Here is a 21,677-nt window from a genome sequence, read left to right as displayed (position 1 = left end):
TGAACTCCTTTGTGGTGTGTCCCTTATTAATAATTTTTCATTCTCCCAGCCTTCTTGTTCCCTAGCACCTAGTAGTTTTGGCATGAAGTGAGAAATAAATAGTAGCATTAAAATATTTGTTTACTCTTTATTTATCTTTGATAAGATTAGCCAGTCTCTACCTTTATGTGAATATCTTTCCTGTCTTCATCTCTTTTTGTTTTTTAAATTTTTATTTTAATTCCTTTTAGTTAACATACAATGTTATATTAGTTTCAGGTATACAAATAGTGATTCAGCAATTCCATATACCACCCAGTGTTTGTGGTTTTTAAGCTTTTATTTTGATTCTCCTGTCTTTGTCTCTTATGTTGTAATACAGTATTTCTTTGTTTTTTTACTTTGGATGTTTCCATTTCATTATCCTGTTAACTATAGGTTTTATGTCTCTCACATAAATACTGTTATAAAGATAAAACATCTTTTTTAAGATAAAACATCTTTATTAAAAACAACTTTTGAGCTGTAGATGATGACATTACTTATTTCAACAAATATTATATACAATCAAACTCATAATCCCTGTTTTTAAATATGATTGTAAGAGTGTAGCTGTAGTCTTTTTTTCTTTTTTAGGAGAACTAAATCTAGATTTAGGTCTAGAGAAAGGCCACTAGATTTATTGAACTTCAATATTGTTGACTAGGTTAGCTACATTGAAGTAGTATTATCTTGGTTAATTAATTTTGCATGTGTGTAGTCTGTTTTAAGTAAACTCTATACCCAGCATGGGGCTTGAACTCCTCATCCCGAAATTGAGTCTCATGCTATACAAACTGAACTAGCCAGGTGCCACAGTTTTCTGTTTTGCTATAGAATTGCACCACCTATGTGAGATGTCTTAGATATGATAATTGTGTTGGATTTTGCTTGCAACTGAGCTTTGCTGCTGTGGTCCCTAAGTACCTTACTTAGCGGTCTTCATTACCATGATGGAATAGTGGCTATAGATAGGGGTTTTGGGGGCAGCCCGATGGCCCAGTGGTTTGGTGCCACCTTTAGCCCGGAGCGTGATCCTGGAGACCCAGAATCGAGGACCATGTCTGGCTCCCTGCATGGAGCCTGCTTCTCCCTCTGCCCCTCTCTCTCTCTCTCTCTCTCTCTGTCATGAATAAGTAAATAAATAATTCTAAAAAAGGTTTTTTTTGGTAAGCTCTGTTACTAAAATCATAGCATCTGATTTATTTTTTTATTTTTTTAAAGATTTTATTCATCCACTCATGAAAGACAGGGGCAGAGAGAGTGAAGCAGAGGGAGAAGCAGGCTTCATGCAGGGAACCCGACATGGGACTCGACCCTGGGTCTCCAGGATCAATAGCATCTGATTTAAATTACAGTTATCATCATACCACATTAATGTTTTAGTAACTTGTTTTTATGGGAAAAAGTTAGAAAAATATAAATATCTAGTTGGTTGTTTCAGTATTATCTGACCAATATAACCGGCTAAGAATTATGAAGCAGTTCATATATTTTTATATGTGTAGATTAAAGAATAATTGAGACTTCTCCTTTTAGCAGACACCAGTCTTCTATGAATCAAAAGTATTCTTGAAGAGTGTATTATGTTAGGAATTACTTTATCACTTCTAGAAATTCTGTCCTAAGTTGGTATACTTTGTTATTCTAGAGGCCTAATAATTTGTTTCTTTAACCTTTAATAATCAGCCCTTCTTAAACATTCCTTTTAGTTATCTTTGGTATTCCAATATTAGATTTTTTGAAAAGTAGGACTGTTTCTAAATTTTACTCGTCTAAATAGTGAACAATCTTACACCTAAATCTTTGTGTACTTGTCTGATTATTTCCTTTAGATACTTGATCTAAATAGATCAAACCATATTCTGGATCCAACTGCATATTACTGTTTTTGATAAATACTACCAAGTGGAACTGTAGAAAAGACTGTTCTTATACTGGAATTTGAAGTAAAATGCCCCAAATGCTTCCAATTTTAAATGAGAAAAAAATTAAACTAAACTACACAATACTATTAGAACTCATAGCCTTTGTTAATATTATAGTCAGGGCTCATTCATTCAGAGAAGGACCCATTCGACCTAAGGAAAAGGGCTTGTGGGCAGCCCGGGTGGCTGAGTGGTTTGGTGCCATCTTCAGCCCAGGGCGTGATCCTGGAGACCCTGGATCAAGTCCCATGTTGGGCTCCCTGCACAGAGCCTGCTTCTCCCTCTGCCTGTGTCTCTGCCTCTCTCTCTCTGTCTCTCATGAATAAATAAATAAAATCTTAAAAAAAAAAAGTGGGGGGGAGAGGGCTTGTAGTTAAGGTTGTATGTACCAAGTGTTAGGAGAGCATAGAGGATGGAGCTGCAAAGACAGGATATTTGGGTAAAGGCTTTGCAGAAAATATGAAATTTAACTAGAATATGATAACATCTTTAAATTTTTTTGTAATGGTTTAATTGTAAAGTGGTGATTTTCATAATGGGGCCATAATACTTTTAATGGATTCTGAAAATATTTTAAAATACTTTTTATTATGGATATTTTCAAACATATATCATAGTAGTATAGATAGTACGATGAACTCCATTCAGTGCTGACTTCCACGCACCCAAACAGCCTTTTTTTTTTTTTTTTTTTTAAGATTTTATTTTTTTATTTGTGAGAGAGAGAGAGAGAGAGAGGCAGGCAGAGACATAGGCAGAGGGAGAAGCAGGATCCTGGGACTCCAGGATCATGCCCTGAGCTGAAGGCAGATGCTGTTTTGTTTTGTTTTTTTGTTTTTTAAAGACTTGATTTATTTATTCACGAGAGACACACACATACACACAGAGAAGCAGAGACACAGGCAGAGAAGCAGGCTCCATGCAGGGAGCCTGATGTGGGACTCGATCCCAGGTCTCCAGGATCATGCCCTGGGATAAACCGCTGAGGCACTGGGGCTGCCCTGAAGGCTGATGCTTTTCACTGCTGAGCCACCCAGTTTTGTTGTCCCAAACAACCTATACTATTAAGGTAAATCTGAGTTTATTGCCTATCATGGTAGGCGAGGTAATAGTAGCTATATTAGTTTGGTAGGGTTACTATAACAAATTACTACAAATTGGGTGACTTAGGGATCCCTGGGTGGCGCAGCGGTTTGGCGCCTGCCTTTGGCCCAGGGCGCGATCCTGGAGACCCGGGATCGAGTCCCACATCGGGCTCCCGGTGCATGGAGCCTGCTTCTCCCTCGGCCTGTGTCTCTGCCTCTCTCTCTCTCTCTCTCTGTGACTATCATAAATAAATAAAAATTGAAAAAAATATTTAAAAAAAAAAAAATAAAAATTTATTTATTTGAGCACGCACACACATCATGCTGCAAAGGGGCAGAGGGAGAGAGAGAATCCTAAGCAAGCTCCCTGTTGACAGTGGAGCCCGTCTGGGGGCTCGATTTGACGATCCTGAGATAATGACCTATGCCAAAAGTAGGAGTCAGAAGCTTAACTGACTGAGCCATCTATGTGCCCCAAGCTTTTCCTTTTCTTTTAAGGATACCAGTGATGTGATAGGACCCACCCTAATCTAGCATGACCACATTTTAATCTGATTATGTCTATAAAAACCCTTTTTCCAAATAAGGTCACATTTCCAAGGTTCTGGATAGGTACGAATTTGGAGGACATACTATTGAGAAGAGGGCAAAGTTGGGATGTTTATGGATTTTGAGGTTTGTTTATGGATTTTGATTTAAGGTGACAATTTTTGTTTTGTTTTGTTTTTAGATATGTTTATTTATTTTGAGGGGCAGAGGGAGAGAATCTTCAAGTAGACTCCCTTCTGAGCTGTGGGGCTAAATCTCAGGACCTGTGATCATAACCTGAGCCAAAACCAGGCGCCACTAGGTTGGCAGTTTTAATATGGGGGCTTGATTAGGATTGTGTAAGTATTGTGTTATAGTTTTAAGATTTGTGGGCTTAACAAAGTGTTTTGTGACAAGGTTCAAAGCATCTGTGAGAACAAACAATCATTTGGTGGTATCTATTAACAAGATGAAGAGTTTTATGTTTCTTTGAATGGACTTTTGGGAATTTCCTAAAGAAATAATAGTTATTTGCAACTTTTATTCTTGTAGAGAAGAATTTCCTGGAGTAGTAAAGCCAGGTTGATAACAGTAGAATGATGAAGTCATGTTTATGCAGACTGTAAGCTTTGTGAATATAATTGGTTTCAGGTGTTTTTTTTTTTTTTTTTTTTTTAAGATTTTATTTATTTTTTCATGAGAGACAGAGAGAGAGGCAGAGACACAGGCAGAGGGAGAAGCAGGCTCCATGCAGGGAGCCCAATATGGGACTGGATCCCGGGACTCCGGGATCATGCCCTGAGCCGAAGGCAGACCCTCAACCACTGAGCCACCCAGGCGTCCCTGGGTAGATTTTTGAATTTAGCCATAATATATATGCAGTGAAGTGTACAAATCTTGAAACTTTTTTTTTTTTTTTAATATTTTACTTGGTGGGTGCTTGGGTGGCTCAGTTGGTTAAGCATCTGCCTTCAGCTCAGGTCATGATCCTAGAGCATGTTGGGCTCCCTGCTCAGCAGGGAGCCTGCTTCTCCCTCTTGCTCATACTCTTGCTATTTCTGTTGTTCATTCTCAAATACATCTTTAAAAAATTTTTTTTGTAGATTCTTTTTCATCTTTGGTCATGAGTGGTGTTGGCCTGTAATTTTTTTTTATAATCTTGCCATTTAAAAAAATCAGTTATACAGCAAGATTGATTTAATATTTCAAAGTCAGTCATTCTAATTCACTCCATTAACATAAAGGAGTAAAATTTCAGTAGATGCAGAAAAAGCACTTCACAAAATTCAAAACCTGTTTAATTAGCTACATACTTTTAATTAAGAATAAAAGTGAACATCCTAAAGTCTGATAAAGGTTATTTACAGTATCCCTCTCATTCCACCCCCTAAAACTGATACAAATAATATCATACTTGGTAAAAATACAGACTTCATTTCCTTTCAGTTTAGAAAGCAGACTGTGATGTCCATAGGAATATTTTTAAAGATTTTATTTATGTATGTATTTATTTGAGAGAGAGCTTCCATGTGCACACACATGGTTGTGCTAGCTGGGGGAGGGGCAGAGGGACAGGGAGAGAATCTCAGGGAGACTCCTATGCCAGGTATGGAGCCTGATACAGGGCTAGATACCACCACCTGAGATCATGCCTAAGCCAAAACCAAGAGTTAGACACTTAACTGAGTCACCCAGGGGCACCATCCATAGGAATATTTTAAAGCCAATTCCAGAAGTCTTATCGTCCTATCATTAATTATTTTAGCAACTAGCCTAAAAGACAATGGAGAGAAAATACGGGAATGCATAGTCCATAGTGGTTTCAAAAAACTTCTTTCAGTTATGTATCTGTGTGCTGGGTTAGATTTTTATTTTCTTTATTTGTTTGGCAGAGAGAGCATATGCAGGGGCAGCTGCAGTCGGAGGGGGAAAGGCAGATTTTCCTGCTGAATGGGTAGCCTAATAGAGGGCTCCATTCCAGGACCCTGGAATCATTTCCTGAGCTAAAGGCAGATGCTTAATCACCTGAGTCACCCAGGTGCCTCTGGGTCAGGATTTTAAATGTATTTCTTTTGGTATTATAGTCCAAATACCTAGGGACCCACTGTCCTAGAAGGTGGAGTCTTTTAGAAGTTTACTGGTCACACGAAACTTAAATGAAACCTTTGCTGTCTGCTTTATTGAGGCTGTTTTGTGACAGATTATTTTTCCTTATCAGTTTTACTGAGGAAGCCTATTATCTATAGATTGCATCTATTGCAATAGACTGCGGTAAATTCCTCTATTTAAAATATACAATTCCGTGAGTGTTGATATTGCAGTAATCAAAGAATATCTCCATTATTCCTAAAGGATTCCTTGCTTTGTCTACTAGCCCTAGGAAATTACTGACCTACCTTTCTTGTCTATTTTGTTTTAAGGGTTTAGGAATAATCAATAAAACAATTTTAAAATAAGCTTTATTGTTTAGAATAGTTTTAGATTTACAGAAAAACTGAGAAGATAGGATAGTTCCTATAAACCTATACCCAATTTCTATTATTGACATCTTTTGTCAATATTGTACATTTTTATAATTAATGAACCAATATTATACATTATTAAGTAAAATCCATAATTTATTTAGATTTCCTTAGTTTTCCCCTGTGTCCTTTGTCTATTCCAAGATTATATCAAAATATCCTATTTCATTAGTTTTGTCTCCTTAGACTCTTCTTGCCTGTGACAGTTTTTCAGACTTCTGATTTTAATGACTTCATCAGTTGGAGGAGTACTGGTCAAATATTTTGTAGGATGCTCCTCCCTGGAATTTGTCTGATCTTTTTTTTTTTTTTTTGAATTTTTATTTATTTATGATAGTCACACACAGAGAGAGAGAGAGAGAGAGAGGCAGAGACATAGGCAGAGGGAGAAGCAGGCTCCATGCAGGAAGCCCGACGTGGGATTCAATCCCGGGTCTCCAGGATCGCGCCCTAGGCCAAAGGCAGGCGCCAAACTGCTGCGCCACCCCGGGATCCCCAATTTGTCTGATCTTTTTCCTTACGATTGGACTGGGGTTATGGGTTTTTGGAACTGATCTGTTCTTTATAAAGAAGAAGAATATCCTAAAACGTAGAGTAGCCGCCTTCTTTTTTTTTTTTTTTTAAGATTTCCCTGATTTAAGTTTTTTTTTTTGTTTGTTTGTTTTTTTTTAAGATTTTATTTATTCATGAGAGAGACAGAGAGGCAGAGACATAAGCAGAGGAAGAAACCAGGTCCCTGTGTGGAGCCTGATGTGGGACTTGATGCGGGAACTCCAGGATCATGCCCTGAGCATGACAGATGCTCAACCACTAAGCTACCCAGGCATCCCATAGCCTTACTTCTTAAGGCTACAGTGACTCTGAGTGGTTTTGAGATAGAAAAAATCATCCTGAAACACTGTGCAGCATCTGGCATAGTATAAATAATGTAATGAAAAAAGATCCCTGGGGAAACTAGGCTGGCTCAGTTGGTTGAACAACTGACTCTTGCTTTTGGCTCACAACATGATCTTTGGGTCTTAAAATCGAGCACCACATTGGGCTCGGTACTCAATGGAGAGTCTCCTGAAGATTCTCTAACTCTCCCTCTGCCCTTCTCCCTGCTTCTCTCAAGTGAATAAATCAGTCTTTAAAAGAGCCCTGGACTAAGCATAAATGTCCTTTTTTTAAGTATATGTTGAGAGCGCTTTTGCTTGCTTCATAGAGACCCAGAGACCCTTCATTAAAGTTTTTTGAATCCCCCTTTATTTTTATTTTATTTTATTTTAAAAATTTACTTACTTATTCATGAGAAACAGAGAGAGAGAGAGAGAGAGGCAGAGCCATATGCAGAGGGAGAAGTAGGCTCCCTATGGGGAGCCCGATGTGGGACTGGACCCCAGGTTTCCAGGATCACAACCTGAGCCAAATGCAGACAAGCTCAACCACTGAGCCACCCAGGTGCCTCTAGATATATACATATCTTTTTTTTTTTTTTTTAAGTAGTCACCATGCCCAGTAGGGCATGAACCCACAACCCTGAGATTAAGACCTGGGCTGAGATCACGAGTCTGACGCTCAACCAACTAAGCCACCTAGGAACCCCTGGTTCTAGTAGATTTTAAAAATTGGTTTCTTAGGATTCTTCTGCATGACTAGTCATGTCATCAGTGAAAGAGAACAATGTCATTTTGTGTGCCTTTTCTTTCTTTTTATTATTATTGCACTAGCTAAGACTACCAGTACCATGCTGAATACAAGTGCTGCATTGGACATCCTTGCTTTTTTCCCCATTCTTTGGAGGAAACCACTTGGAATTTAGCATTATATATGATAACTATAGATTTGTAAATGCTGTTTATCTGACTGATGCAGTTTCCTTCCAATCCTGGTTTGCTGGTTTGCTTAGAGTTTTCATCATGAATATGGTGAGTTTTGTCATATATTTCATCTGTATATATATTGAGAATGAACTTCAGGATTTTCTTCTTTAGTTTGTTAATATTTTGGATTGCATTAATTGGTTTTGTATGATGTACTAATCTTTTCATTCCTGGAATAATCCTTACCTACTTATGAGGTGTCTTATATAACGTATGATTATATAAGACATATTAAGACATATATAAGACCCAGGGAGTGCCTGGATGGTAGTCGGTTAAGCACTGACTCTTCATTGCAGCTTAGGACGTGATCTCCGGGTGGTAAGATCAACCTCCATAGTTGATTCCACACTCTTCATGGAGCCTGCTTAAGATTCTCTCTCCCTTTATTCACCTCCCCCAACCCTCTACCCCTCCCACAAACATAAAAAGTATATAAATAAATTATACTATTTTATATATGGATTTGATTTGCTAATTCTTTGTTAAGGAATTTTGAGTCTGTGTTGATGAGAGGTATTGATCTATAATTTTTACTTTTTTTGTAATGTCCTTCTTAGGGTTATGCTCTCATCCCATATCATGAGTTGGAAAGTGTTTCTTTTTTTATTTTTATTTTTTCCTTCTTTTTTTAAAAAAGAGTTTATAGGGATGCCTGGGTGGCTCAGTGGTTGAGTCCTGGAGTCCAGGGATCCAGTCTGGCAACAGGCTCCCTGTGGGGAAGCCTGCTCTCCTCTGCCTGTGTTTCTGCCTTTCTCTCTCTCTGCCTCATGAATAAATAAATCTTTAAAAAATAATAAATAAAAAGAATTTATATAAGATGGGTCTTATTCCCTTAAATGTTTAATTGGAATTCAGTAGTGAAACCACATAGGCCTTGAGTTTTCTTTGTTACGAGATTTTTATGCCCTTCTGGTTTAAACATTTGTTTCTTTATATTTAAAATGTGCCTTAACAGAAAGCAAATATTTTTATCTTATCAAGTCTGACAGTCTTTGTCTTTTATTTTATTTATTTTATTTATTCATTTTTTAAAGATTTATTTATTTATTCATTCAGAGAGAGCGAGAGAGAGGCAGAGACACAGGCAGAGGGAGAAGCAGGCTCCATGCAGGAAGCCCGATGTGGGACTCGATCCCGGGTCTCCAGGATCACACCCCGGGCTGCAGGCAGCGCTAAACCGCTGCGCCACCAGGGCTGCCCCAGTCTTTTAATTGGAGCTTTTAATCTACTTCTCATATACTCTACAAATTGATATGGCTGGATTTGGGTTTGCCTCATTTGATACTTGTTGGCTCTTCCTTTTTGCATATATTTTTAGTGGTTTTGCCAGGGCTTAGGATATGTATCATTAACTTCTCACAGTCTGTACTGTACTATGTGAACTATAGACACCTTGCTTGCAACAGTATAGCTGCATTTATCTCCCCATCTTTTGTGTTATAGTTGTCACATATTACATTCTGTATGTTATAAACTCTATAATACGTTATGATAATTTTTACTTACAACATGTATATCTTTTTTTTGTTTTTAAGATTTTATTTATTTGATAGAGAGAGGGTGAGCATAAGTAGGGGTGGGAGCAGAGGGAAAGGGAGAAATAGATTCCCTGCTGTACAGGGAACCTGACTGGGGCTCAGTCCCAGGACCCTGGGATCATGACCTGAGCCGAAAGCAGACACTTAACCAATTGAGCTACCCAGGTGCCCCAACACGTAAGTCTTTTAATATTTTATTTTTTTTTAGTAACCTCTATACCCAGTATGGAGCTTGAATTGCAACCCCAGGATCAAGAGTCACATGCTCTACTGACTGAGCCAGCCAGGTGACCCTAAACATCTATGTTTTTTAAATAAATTAAAAGAAAAATACATAATAATCTTTATTTACATACATATTTACCATTTATAGTTAATATGTGGTGTCATTTCCCTTCAACCTGAGCAAATTGCTTAAGCTTTTTTTATAGAATAGATTGCCTGGCAAGGAATTTTCTCACTTGTTTATCTGCAAAAATCTTTAACCTTAATTTTCAAAAGAAGGTTTCATGGGATATAGTATTTTGGGGTTGAAATAATTTTTTCTTTCAGAAATTTAAAGATATAATTCCATTGTCTTTTGTCACTTTCTTTGTGAGGGAATTAGTGAAAATTTGTATTCACTCTCTCCCTGCCTTCACTTCCCCTACTCCACCACCCCCACCCCCTATCCCCATGTGTAATGTGTTTTTCCCTGGCTGTTTGCAAGGTTTTTCTTTATTCTTTGATTTTAGTAGTTTGCGAAGGTATGATTTCCTTTATATTTATCTTGCTTGGAGTTAATTAGATCTGTAAGTTCTTGTCTTTTACTACTTTTTGGCTGTTATTTCTACAAATGTTTTCCCCCATTTCCCTCTCTTTTATTTTCCTGGAACTGCAGTCATACTATGTTAATCTGTATTCAGTTTCCTTTATTCTCTCCTGCCATTTTCATCTACTGCTAAGTCTATAAATAGTTACTTTTTCTTATCAGTTATTGTAATTGTAGTTTACATTTGGTTCTTTTTTTTCTGTTTCTCTGTGGAGATTCACCTTTTATTTCTTTTTAAGATTTTATTTATTTATTTTAGACAGATCATGAGCAGGGGAGGAGTAGAGGGGGAGAGAAAGAGAGGGAGAAAGAATCTCCCTCCCTCAGACTCCTTCCTGAGCACAGAGCCCATACAGAGCTTGATCTCATGACCCTGAGATCATGACCTGATCTGAAACCAAAAGTTTGATGCTCAACTGATTGAGCCATCCAGGTGCTGTGTCTTTTGTTCATTTCTAATGTGTATATCTTCCTTTAAGACCTAGAGTATATCTATGATAGCATTTTTAAATTCTTGTCTTCTAACTGTAACACCTGGGTCATCTTGGAACCTGTTTTTTTTATTTTTTGTTTTGAGTATGAATTACATATTTTTTATTTCTTTGCATGTCTACTTTTTTTTTTTTTTTAATTAGATGGTGGACACGATGAAGAGACTCTGGATTTTGTTGTTTTTGTCTTAGAAGGCCAAGGTCAAACTTTAAACTCCCTATGTTGGACAATAGCTTGATTCTTTTTTTTCTTTTTAAGACTTTATTCATTTACTGAGAGAGAGAGTGTGTGTGTGCACGCGTGCACATGCACAAGAGTGGGGGGAGGGGCCGAGGGAAAGGGATAAGCAGACTTACTGCTGAGCAGGGAGCCCAACATGAGGCCTGATGTGGGGCTTGACGGGTGCTCAATCCTAGGACTCTGAGATCATGACCAAAGTTAGATGCTTAACCACCTGTGCCAACCAAGTGCCCCAGTAGCTTCATTCTTTCAACATCCAGCTGCTGCTTTTACCTGGGAACCCTGAAGTCTTCCTATCAAATCCACATGGGTAGTTTGTGAAACCAGCCAAGATTTGGAGATGTTTTATTTTATTTTTTTTAAAGGTTTATTGATTTATTCATGAGAGACACACAGAGAGGCAGAGACATAGGCAGAGGGAGAAGCAGGCTCCCTGTAAGGAGCCAGATGTGGGGCTTGATCCCAGACCCTGGGCCCATTGCTGAAGGCAGGTGCTCAACCGCTGAGCCACCCTGGCACCCCATTGGAGATGTTTTAAATGCAGATTTTGCAGTTCTCTGCCTTTGCACCTCCCTCTCCCCAATCTGATTGCTCTGTGCCCTGAACTTTGTCCTCTGATTCCTCAAGTCATTTAGGTGGTGGGTTTCTGCTGCTAGAAACCCAGATATGGATGGTACCCTTTCAAGCAAAAAATTACAGACTGGAAAATCACACTTTTCTGTTTCTCTTTCAAGGATATACCATCTTTTATTTTCTATTTTCTTATGGTCTGTGTTCAGGTTCTTGAACACCTGGGCTAAGTAGGTAGTGCAACATAATTTCTTCTGCCATTATGGCATGTTAATTTTTTAATTTTTTTTTACTAATGAAACTAGTATATTGGGAAGAACGTGATTTTTTTTTTAAGATTTTATTTATTTATTCATGAGAGACAGAGAGAGAGAGAGAGAGAGAGAGAGAGAGAGAGGCAGAGACATAGGCAGATGGAGAAGCAGGATCCATGCAGGGAGCCTGACGTGGGACTCGATTCGGGGTCTCCAGGATCAGTCCCTGGACTGAAGGTGGCACTAAACCGCTGAGCCACCGGGGCTGCCCAAGAACATGATTTTTGGTTAGAAATGGAATAGAATCATGTATCAGAGAATAAACTGATTAACCTTGGACAATTTACTAAAGTTTTGAGTTATCGTTTCTTAAAAAATGGAAATAAAGTTTCCTCTTTATAGAGTTAATATCAAGATTAGTATTGTCCTATAAAATACCCAGGCTATATCTTTGGAAGGGGAGGAGGGTAGGAGGTGGGGGTGACTGGGTGGCAGGCACTGAGGGGGGGCACTTGACGGGATGAGCACTAGGTGTTATTCTGTATGTTGGCAAATTGAACACCAATAAAAAATAAATTTATTATTAAAAAAAATACCCAGGCTAGTTAAAAAAATTTTTTTTGCATTATTATACACACATAACCTTGGTTGTATATGTTTTGGGTTTCTTTTTTTTTTTTAAGATTTTATTTATTCATGAGAGACACAGAAAGAAGCAGGATCCTCGAGGGGAACCTGGTATGGGACTTGATCCCCAGACTCCAGGACCATGCCCTGAGCTGAAGGCAGATGTTCCCAACCACTGAGTCACCCAGGCGTCCCTTGATAATGTTTTTTAATAAAATTGTGCTTTGTGGTAAAGGTATTTTTAATGAAGTCACTTGTTTAAATAAGATTTACTTTGAACACTCCTATATTTTTTTACTTTCTGAAAAGTGTTAGGTATCAGTAACATGTTGTTTGCTTAGTAGGATGTACCAAACTTTGTTATGCTCTGATGGTGTGGAGTAAAGAAGACAAATATGGAGCTTATAATCCTTTTTTTTTTTTTTTTAAGATTTACTTATTTGAGAGAGAACAAACAAGCATAAGTGGGAGGGACAGAGGGAGAGAGAGAGAATCTCAAATAGACTCCACACTGAGCTTGGAGCCCGAGGTGGGGCTTGATCTCATGACCCTAAGACCATGACCTAAGCCCAAGCCAAGAGTCAGACACTTAACAACTGTACCACCCAGGTGACCCCCGGAACTTATAATCTTTTAGAAAAAACAACATGAAGCAAATCATTTTAACTTTGAATACCATTTTACAGGAGGTTTGAGGTAAACAAGAACAATATATTTACCAGGAGCCTATATTGAATTATATTTAAAATGCCTTAGGGGCACCTGCCTGGCTCAGTCAGTAACATGGGATTCTTTTTTTTTTTTTTTTTTGACATGGGATTCTTGATGTTGGGATTGTGAGTTCAAGCCCCACACTGAGTGTAGAGATACCTTAAAAATAAAATCTTTTAAAAATAAAAATAAAATGCTTAATTTTTGATCCTTTGAATAAAAAGTATTTTAACAAGCAATTTTATATTTCTTTGTTATGTATTTATATAGTCCCTTGCTTTTATCCACCACTGTTTTCCCTCTGTGAAATGCATATATTGCCTTTTATCTCTTCAGATTTTTACATTTACTTGATACAGATTACAGTCAGTGTTAAAAACATTAGTATGTATATTGTTCCTGACTTTCCTATGAATGGTTCTAGAGTTTTACCTTTAAGTGCATATTTTTACATATAAAAAATATTTCAGGGGCTCCTGGGTGGCCTAGTTGGTTAAGTGTCTGCCTTTAGTTCAGCTCATGATCCCAGGAACCCTGCATTGGATTCCATGCTGAGCTAGTCTTCCCCTCCCCCTCTGTCTGCAGCTCCCCCTGCTTGTTTGCACACACTTGTGCATGCTCTCTCTGTTAAATAAATAAAGTATTTTAAAAAGTTTTCAGAAAAACATATGCCAACATTAGTTATATACAGGTGGTATGATATACATAATTTTCACTTTGTTTCTGTTATTTTCTGTACCACCAGTAAAATACAATATGCATTTGACTCTTTTATGTGAAAAGGATGGTGAGCGTTTGTTTTTTTGTTTTTGTTTTCAATGAAAACTATATGTACTATTTACTAATGAAGAAATTCATAGCTCAACTGTTGATCTATAAAGAGGTTTCTTCTCAAGTCTAATCCTGGTTCTGTTTGTTAGGGCCAAAGTAATATTTGCTTGGCCTTTGTGAATTAGAGATAGCAACATAATTGATTATTTTCTTCCATCTTTTCATTTCCTTCAACTCTTCACTAAATAAATACTCTTAATTTGAGATATTATTATCTGTTATTAGAGAAAGGAGTTTCAACAAGCTAGGGGCTATATGATCCTAAATTATTAGTAGTAGAACCATTGCAGATATTTCCGATTGACTTTAATTGCAGTTCTCTGTAGAACAATCACTTAAGAACCCAATGTAATGTTTTAACTGATGATTTTTTTTTCCTTTTCTTTTCAGTTGGAAAGACATCCTTGATCACCAGATTCATGTATGACAGTTTTGACAACACCTATCAGGTATTTTATTTTCCTGACTTGCTGGTTGTCTCTATTTTGTCTTAGAAGTACTATATTTAAGGTCTTCTTAAAAATCCACTTATTTCCATAAAAGCACTTCCTGTAACTGTAAAATGCTATAGAAGTACAGAGTATAACTGATTTTACTCATAGTCCTCAGTCTTTTCACTTGATTTCTTTATCTCCTCTTCCAAAGTTCATTGAAAGATTATCATTAAGTACCATTTGGGATAGAAGTAGGAGTGACTGTAGATATTCTCTTATGTGATTCAGCCTAGGATTCTGTGACCTTTGATCTATACCTAAAGTCAAAAATAAATTAATGATGTAATTAGGAATCATTGACAGAAGGAGATTGGGGAAATTCGCAAATATGTGGAAATTAAACAGCACATTCCCAAATAGTGAGCCAAGGGAAAGAATTCACAAAGGAAATTTAAGAAATACTTTGAGACAAATGGGGTGGAAAAAAAAAAAACCCACAATATACCAGAACTTATAGTATACAGCTAAAGCAGTACTATAAGGGAAAGAAGAAATATAATAAATCAATAATTTAACCTTCTTCCTTAAGAAACTAGAAAAGTAAACTAAACCTAAAACAAGCAAAACACATGACAAAGAACTGTTATCCAAAACAGAACTCTTAAAATCACATAGTAGTAAAGAATTAATTCTTTTTTTTTTTTTTAGGGAATTTATTTTTTTAAATTAATTAATTAATTTATTTATGATAGTCACAGAGAGAGAGAGAGAGAGAGAGAGAGGGGCAGAGACACAGGCAGAGGGAGAAGCAGGCTCCATGCACCGGGAGCCCGATGTGGGATTTGATCCCGGGTCTCCAGGATCGCGCCCTGGGCCAAAGGCAGGCACTAAACCGCTGCGCCACCCAGGGATCCCCAAGAATTAATTCTTTACGTTTTACAAGTTTTGATAGATGTATATACCTATGAAGCTGCCACCACAATCAAGATTAAGAACATTTTTATCATCCCAAAAGGCATTTGTCTTAATTAAGCCTTTTATTAAAAACCATAAAGATGGGACATCTGGGTGGCTCAGTGGTTGAGCATCTGCCTTTGGCTCAGGGCATGATCCTGGAGTCTCGGGATCGAGTCCCACATCAGGCTCCTTGCGTGGACCCTGCTTCTTCATCTGCCTGTGTCTCTGCCTCTCTGTCTCTCATGAATAAATAAATAAAAAAAACATTAAATAAATAAATAAATAAATAAATAAATAAATACCATAAGGATCATAGAACAGAGATGACTGAAACCTAAATCTGACATTTTAGAAAAGTCAATTTTTAAAAACTAATCGGTTTATACTGTATATATTTCATTATCATTCTTTTGAATATTTCAGAAATGGTTTAGCCAACTCATAAGACATGAAAAGAGCAAGTTTAGAAATGAAAAGTAGCTCAGAGTGCTTTGGTTTCTTCTGGACTCTTTTAGATCAAATATTCCAGATTTTCTAGGTCTCTGCAACTCTACGGCCTATAGGCTTCACCTACAGGACCTTCTCTCATGTACAGTGTCTTGATTCTGAGCAATGCTCTGTATCTTCTCATCAGAATAGCTATAAATACCAGTTCCAGAGATTAACAAAAGTATTGACGTTATTGAGCCGCCTCTGGAAAGTTCCTAAAAAGCGTAAGCTCAAATCTTTGGGAGTAGAGCCATTACCATAAGCTAAAAAATCTGAACTAGGACTCAGTCTCAGGCTAAAAGACTTATTACCTAGAGCCTTTTTAGAGTTCTCTGGGTGTATCTTTTTCTTTTCTTTTTTTTTTTTTAAAGATTTTATTTATTTATTCATGATAGACAGGGGGTAGGGGGCAGAGACACAGGCAGAGGGAGAAGCAGGCTCCATGCCGGGAGCCTGACTTGGGACTCGATCCCCGGGACTCCAGGATCACGCCCCGGGCCAAAGGCAGGTGCTAAACCGCTGAGCCACCCAGGGATCCCCCCTTTTCTTTCTTTCTTTTCTTTTCTTTTCTTTTCTTTTCTTTTCTTTTCTTTTCTTTTCTTTTCTTTTCTTTTCTTTTCTTTTCTTCCTTCCTTCCTTCCTTCCTTCCTTCCTTCCTTCCTTCCTTCCTTCCTTCCTTTCTTTCTTTCTTTCTTTCTTTCTGATTGTATTTATTCACGAGTCACAGAGAGAGGAGAGAGAGAGAGAGAGAGAGAGGCAGGCAGAAACATAGGCGGAGGGAGAAGCAGGCTCCATGCAGAGAGCCCAATGTGGGACTCAGTCCCAGGGCTCCGGGATCACACCCTGAGCCAAAGGCAGACACACCCAACCGCTGAGCCACTCAGAAGTCCCTTTTCTGGCTGTTTCTCTGTTGGTATAATTTTGTTATACCCATTCTCAGTGAAATTAAGGAGAATTTTCAGGCATACCAAAATGCCATTTCTGTTTCCTCATGCTGCTGTTCAGTCAGTCATATATAAGGGTAGTGATGTTGACATAAGGGTAGTGATATTGGTAGAATTTGACAGATAAGGAAAGATTTTGATTCTTTGTGGAAAAGTTGCTAATGAAGTTAAAGTATCATTGTACTTTGGCATTAATAGGAGACACTAATTAACTGTGAGTTATAAGTTTTTATAACAAATACAATCCTAGATGTTCTTTTAGTTTAGCTCTTATAAGAAAATTTAGGCAATATAGTACCTTACATTCTTATTTGAGGAAATCTGCTTGACAGTAAATTAAGTATTTGAATATGATGAACTGACCTTATGTGGTTAGCTGCTAACTTAATTATCAGATGGAGTTCTTCAGTGAACCATTTGAAGATTCCCTACTTTACCCCCAACACACACACACACACACACGACAGAAAGACTTCTGAAATGGATAATTAAAGAGTCATAGACTTCTGAAATGGATAATTATAGTCTCATTGCTAGAAATTTATTATTGGGATTCTATGAGACATATGTAATATATATATATATATACACCTAAACCTTAGTTTAAGAGAAGTTTTACCTCACAAAAATGATAAATTTTATGTTGTTAATAATTCATGTTCTATGTATGATTCCTTTGCAATGAATTAATTTCATTTAAGAAGGAAGAAATCGGTGGGCCAGAAGAGTCTTTAACTGACCAAAATTTAGGCATTATTTCAAAACGAAATTAAAAAAAAAAAAAAAAACTGTTCTAACTAGAGAGCCTGGAATTGGATCTCTTAAAGTTGCTCTTCTTTTTCACTACTTATTTTTTTTCCAGTTGTAAACCCACAGATTTTCTAACAGTTTAGACTATATCAGCTTGAACCATATTACATTGCTATTTTAATAATTTAAAAAATGATAAAATGTCAATTTTACATGGTTCAGCTAAATATAAATAAGCTCAAGATTCCCACAGTTGGAGTAGATTCATTCATTTTCCTGTTTTTTGTTTGTTTCAGATTAATCATTCTTTTATCCACCCCCCCTTTTAGATTGTATTTATTCATGAGGGAGGCAGAGACATACACAGAGGGAGAAGTGGGCTCCCCACAGGGAGCCCTATGTGGGATTTGACCAAGACCCAGGGATCACGTCCTGAGTCAAAGGCAAATGCTCAACCGCTGAGCCACCCAGGCATCTCAAGATTCATTCTTTTATTTGAGAAAGATTATTTTGCTCAGACTAACCTTTGAGATTACTTTGAATGTAGAAGATTTCTATCAAAGGCTGTTAAAAATTGACAGTAAACATAAATTCACCTTCATGGTAGATAATGAAGCCATCTATGTGTCTGTTGTGGAAATCTCAATATTGAACCCCCAACCTATACTCACCTAAATAGGTTGATAGGTCAGATTATGTCCTCCATCAACGCTTCCCTCAGATTTGATGGAGTCCTGAATGTTGATCTGACAGAATTCCAAACCAAGATGGTGCCCTATCCCTGCATCTAATTCTCTTTGGCCACGTATGCTTCTGTCATCTCTCTCAATGAACAGTTTTCTGTAGCAGAGATCACCACTGCATGCTTTGAACCAGCCAATCAGATGGTGAAATGTGATCTTTACCATGGTAAATGTATGGTATGCTGCCACTGCCACCAAGATCCATCCTGTTTATGGATTGATACTACACTGCCTTCAAAGTTGGCATTAATTACAAACCTCCCTCTGTGGTACCTTGTGGAGGCCTAGCCAGAGTACAGCGAGCTGTGTGCATGCGAAGCAACATCACGGACATTTCTGAGACTTGGGCTTCCCTGGACCACAAGTTTGACCTGATGTATGTCAGGCATGCCTCTATTCACTGGTATGTGTCTGAGGGCATGAAGGAAGAGTTTTCTGAGGCCTGTGAAGACATGGCTGCCCCTCAGAAGGATTATGGAGGTTGGTGTGGGGACACCTGCATGACTCAGCAGTTGAGTGTCTGCCTTTGGCTCAGGGCAAGATCCTGGGATCCCGGGATCTGGTCCCACATTAGGCTCCCTGCATGGGGCCTGCTTCCGCCTCTGCCTGTGTCTCTGCCTCACTCTATCTCTGATGAATAAATAAGTAAAATCTTTTTTTAAAAAAATAAGGTTGGTGTGGGTTTAGTTGAAGGAGACCTTGAAGAAGAAGGAAAGGAATATAAGGTTAAAAATGTCACAAAGTTGCTGCTTTTACAGAGAAGCTTATTCTGTTTTAACATTGAAAAACTGAGTTCTGATCAGTTAATTTATATGTAGCAGTGTATACTCATACTCTTCATATATAGTTGGTGATGTGTGCTTTAAAACACATTTTGTTACAGACCATTTCTCTGATGGATTTGAATAAAGTATTTCCATCGTAAATGGAAAAACCACCCCAAACAAACATAAATTCAGTGTGGCATAGTTTAAGACATTAAAACATTTAAAACAATTAAATAAAATTAATTTGCCCAGGAAGATGGTGGTGATTGAATACATCCTTAAGCTCTTTAAGTTAAAACTTTAAATTGTAACCAACAAAATTCTAGTTTGTTACCAATAGAAATAAAATACCCCCTGGATAGACTGTTTTTCTCATCTAATATTTGATTTCTTATTTTTTAATTTTAATTTTTAAGGACTCTTTTTTTCTCCTATCAGAAGTATTGTTACTTTATGGGGAGTGGGAAGAGAATAGTTCTTTTTTTCAAACTGTGCCAAGAACACTTAATATGAAATCTACCTTCTAGTTAGATTTTTAAATGTACAATATAGTATTATAATATGCACAGTGATCTCTAGAACTTGATCATCTTGCATAACACTTGATCTTAGCCAAAAGGCCGAGAAGCAGTGTTCACCTTGCATAAGTAAAATTTTATGTTTATTGTAATGACTCATTTCTAAAATTGACAGACTCCTCAAAGTTCCCTCCTAAGTAATGTGGCACAAAGATATCTAAGGGAAATGTACATATACAACTTTCATATATATAAATATATACAAACATACTTATTATTGGATGATTACCTTTCTAAAATGGATCTTGTATCAGCATCCTCCTTCTCCCTCCTTTGCCTTTCTTCGTTCTCTTTATCTGTTAGTCAATGTTAGACTCTAACTTGTCCACTCTTTTCTTCCTTTACTCAATCTTTGCCTTTCTCAACTCTTACTCTTTCTTTATTTCCTGCTGGGGAAAGCAGCAGCCAGGCAACAGAACTTTATATGCTTGGACCACAGAAGGAAGCTGATTATCATTGCTTGATACAGAGAAAAACTTGTTTTCCTTAATTACTCTTATGTAGGAGTAGATATCATGTCCCTTAATGGTAAATCATGATGTTGATGGGTCTTTTGGCTGTGTGCAGCATCAGGACAGGTGACAAACCAGTATGTGGGAAGTCAGAATAGTTTACATCTGCAATATTTTATAAAATTGCTGTTGGGGTAAATAAACATTCTTATGAGCAGAGAGCATTCAAATACAAATATATCTAAATTATAGTTTATCATTATTATCTTGATGCTGATACATTTGGGTAAGCCAGTGTTCAATCTTGAATTGTTACCAGTTTAATTTTTTCTTTCTTTTTTTTTTTTTTACAAAGTAGACTTTCCCAACACAATGAATTAATAACACTTAAAATAATGTGAAGCTATAAATTAAGATATGTGGGAGAATTTTCTCTAACCTTTGTTTGCTTCTATAATTATTGCCTTCTGAATTTCTATAAAGATCAGCAAGAGGCAACACTAATGTCTCATCCATCTTTTATGAAGGTTTGAATTAGTTCCACATCAGTAACATTCAAGATGCTGGAAAGCTGATAATGTTTGGTTTTCCAGCCATTCTGTCTGTTTTTCCTGGTGTTGGTTTAATTCTTGTGGCTAATTGACTTTTTTGCTATTAGGCTCTGCTTGGCATAAATTATTTTTATTTTATTTTTTTAAGATTTTATTTATTTATTCATAGAGACAGAGAGAAAGAGAGAGAGAAAGGCAGAGACACAGGCAGAGGGAGGAGCAGGCTCCATGCAGGGAGCCTGACGTGGGACTCGATCCCGGTTCTCCAGGATCATACCCTGGGCTGCAGGCGGTGCTAAACCGCTGTGCCACCGGCGCTGCCCGGCTTGGCATAAATTAACTGAAAAGAGCAGAAACAGGCTGTTTTTCAGGTTAATTTTAATCTTTATGAGTTTGGTGTATAAATGATGTACTAATTTTTATTTTCATTTTATTTTATTTTATTTATTTATTTTTTTAAAGATTTATTTATGATAGACATAGAGAGAGAGGCAGAGACACAGGAGGAGGGAGAAGCAGGCTCCATGCCGGGAGCCCAACGCGGGACTCGATCCCGGGACTCCAGGATCGCGCCCTGGGCCAAAGGCAGGCGCCAAACCGCTGAGCCACCCAGGGATCCCAATGTACTAATTTTTAAAACGTGTTGGCTGTGAGATCTGATACAGCATATTTCTGTCAGTAGCCATTAAAAATTATTTTGGGCTGTTTATAACAAATACAAGAATAATATTAGTAAGTGACATGAGAAATTTTTTTTCCCTATAAAAGAAATCTAGAAGTAGAGTACGTCAGGGCTTGTGTGGCAGCACCATAGTACATCTGGGACTAAGACACTTTTGTTTAACCAGATCTAATATATGACTTTCATATGGAGATTGCCTCATGGTTACTGAATGATTCCTGGAGTTCTGGCCATTGTATCTATATCCAAGCAAGAAGAAAACCAGGAAAAAAACCAGCCTACCTCTCAACTGAATAAATCCCATTTATTT

The 21,677-nt window shown here is 37.4% G+C and overlaps 1 protein-coding gene across 6 annotated transcripts in view; it reads left to right on the top strand.

The window, feature by feature from the left end:
• Window positions 1-21,677, top strand: part of RAB6A (RAB6A, member RAS oncogene family) — a 106,185-nt gene that overhangs the window by 53,655 nt on the left and 30,853 nt on the right. For all 6 annotated transcript variants that reach the window (XM_072794583.1, XM_072794579.1, XM_072794585.1 and 3 more), the window contains one exon: window positions 14,411-14,469. In XM_072794583.1, the coding sequence (XP_072650684.1) occupies window positions 14,440-14,469 (30 nt within the window). In that variant the 5' untranslated portion in view covers window positions 14,411-14,439. The remainder of the gene's footprint in view (window positions 1-14,410; window positions 14,470-21,677) is intronic.

Source organism: Canis lupus, chromosome 23, assembly GCF_048164855.1.
Source record: "Canis lupus baileyi chromosome 23, mCanLup2.hap1, whole genome shotgun sequence".
Classification (NCBI taxonomy): Eukaryota; Metazoa; Chordata; class Mammalia; order Carnivora; family Canidae; genus Canis; species Canis lupus.
Note: the sequence above shows the minus strand (reverse complement) of the source record. Positions and strands in the feature narration are given on the sequence as shown.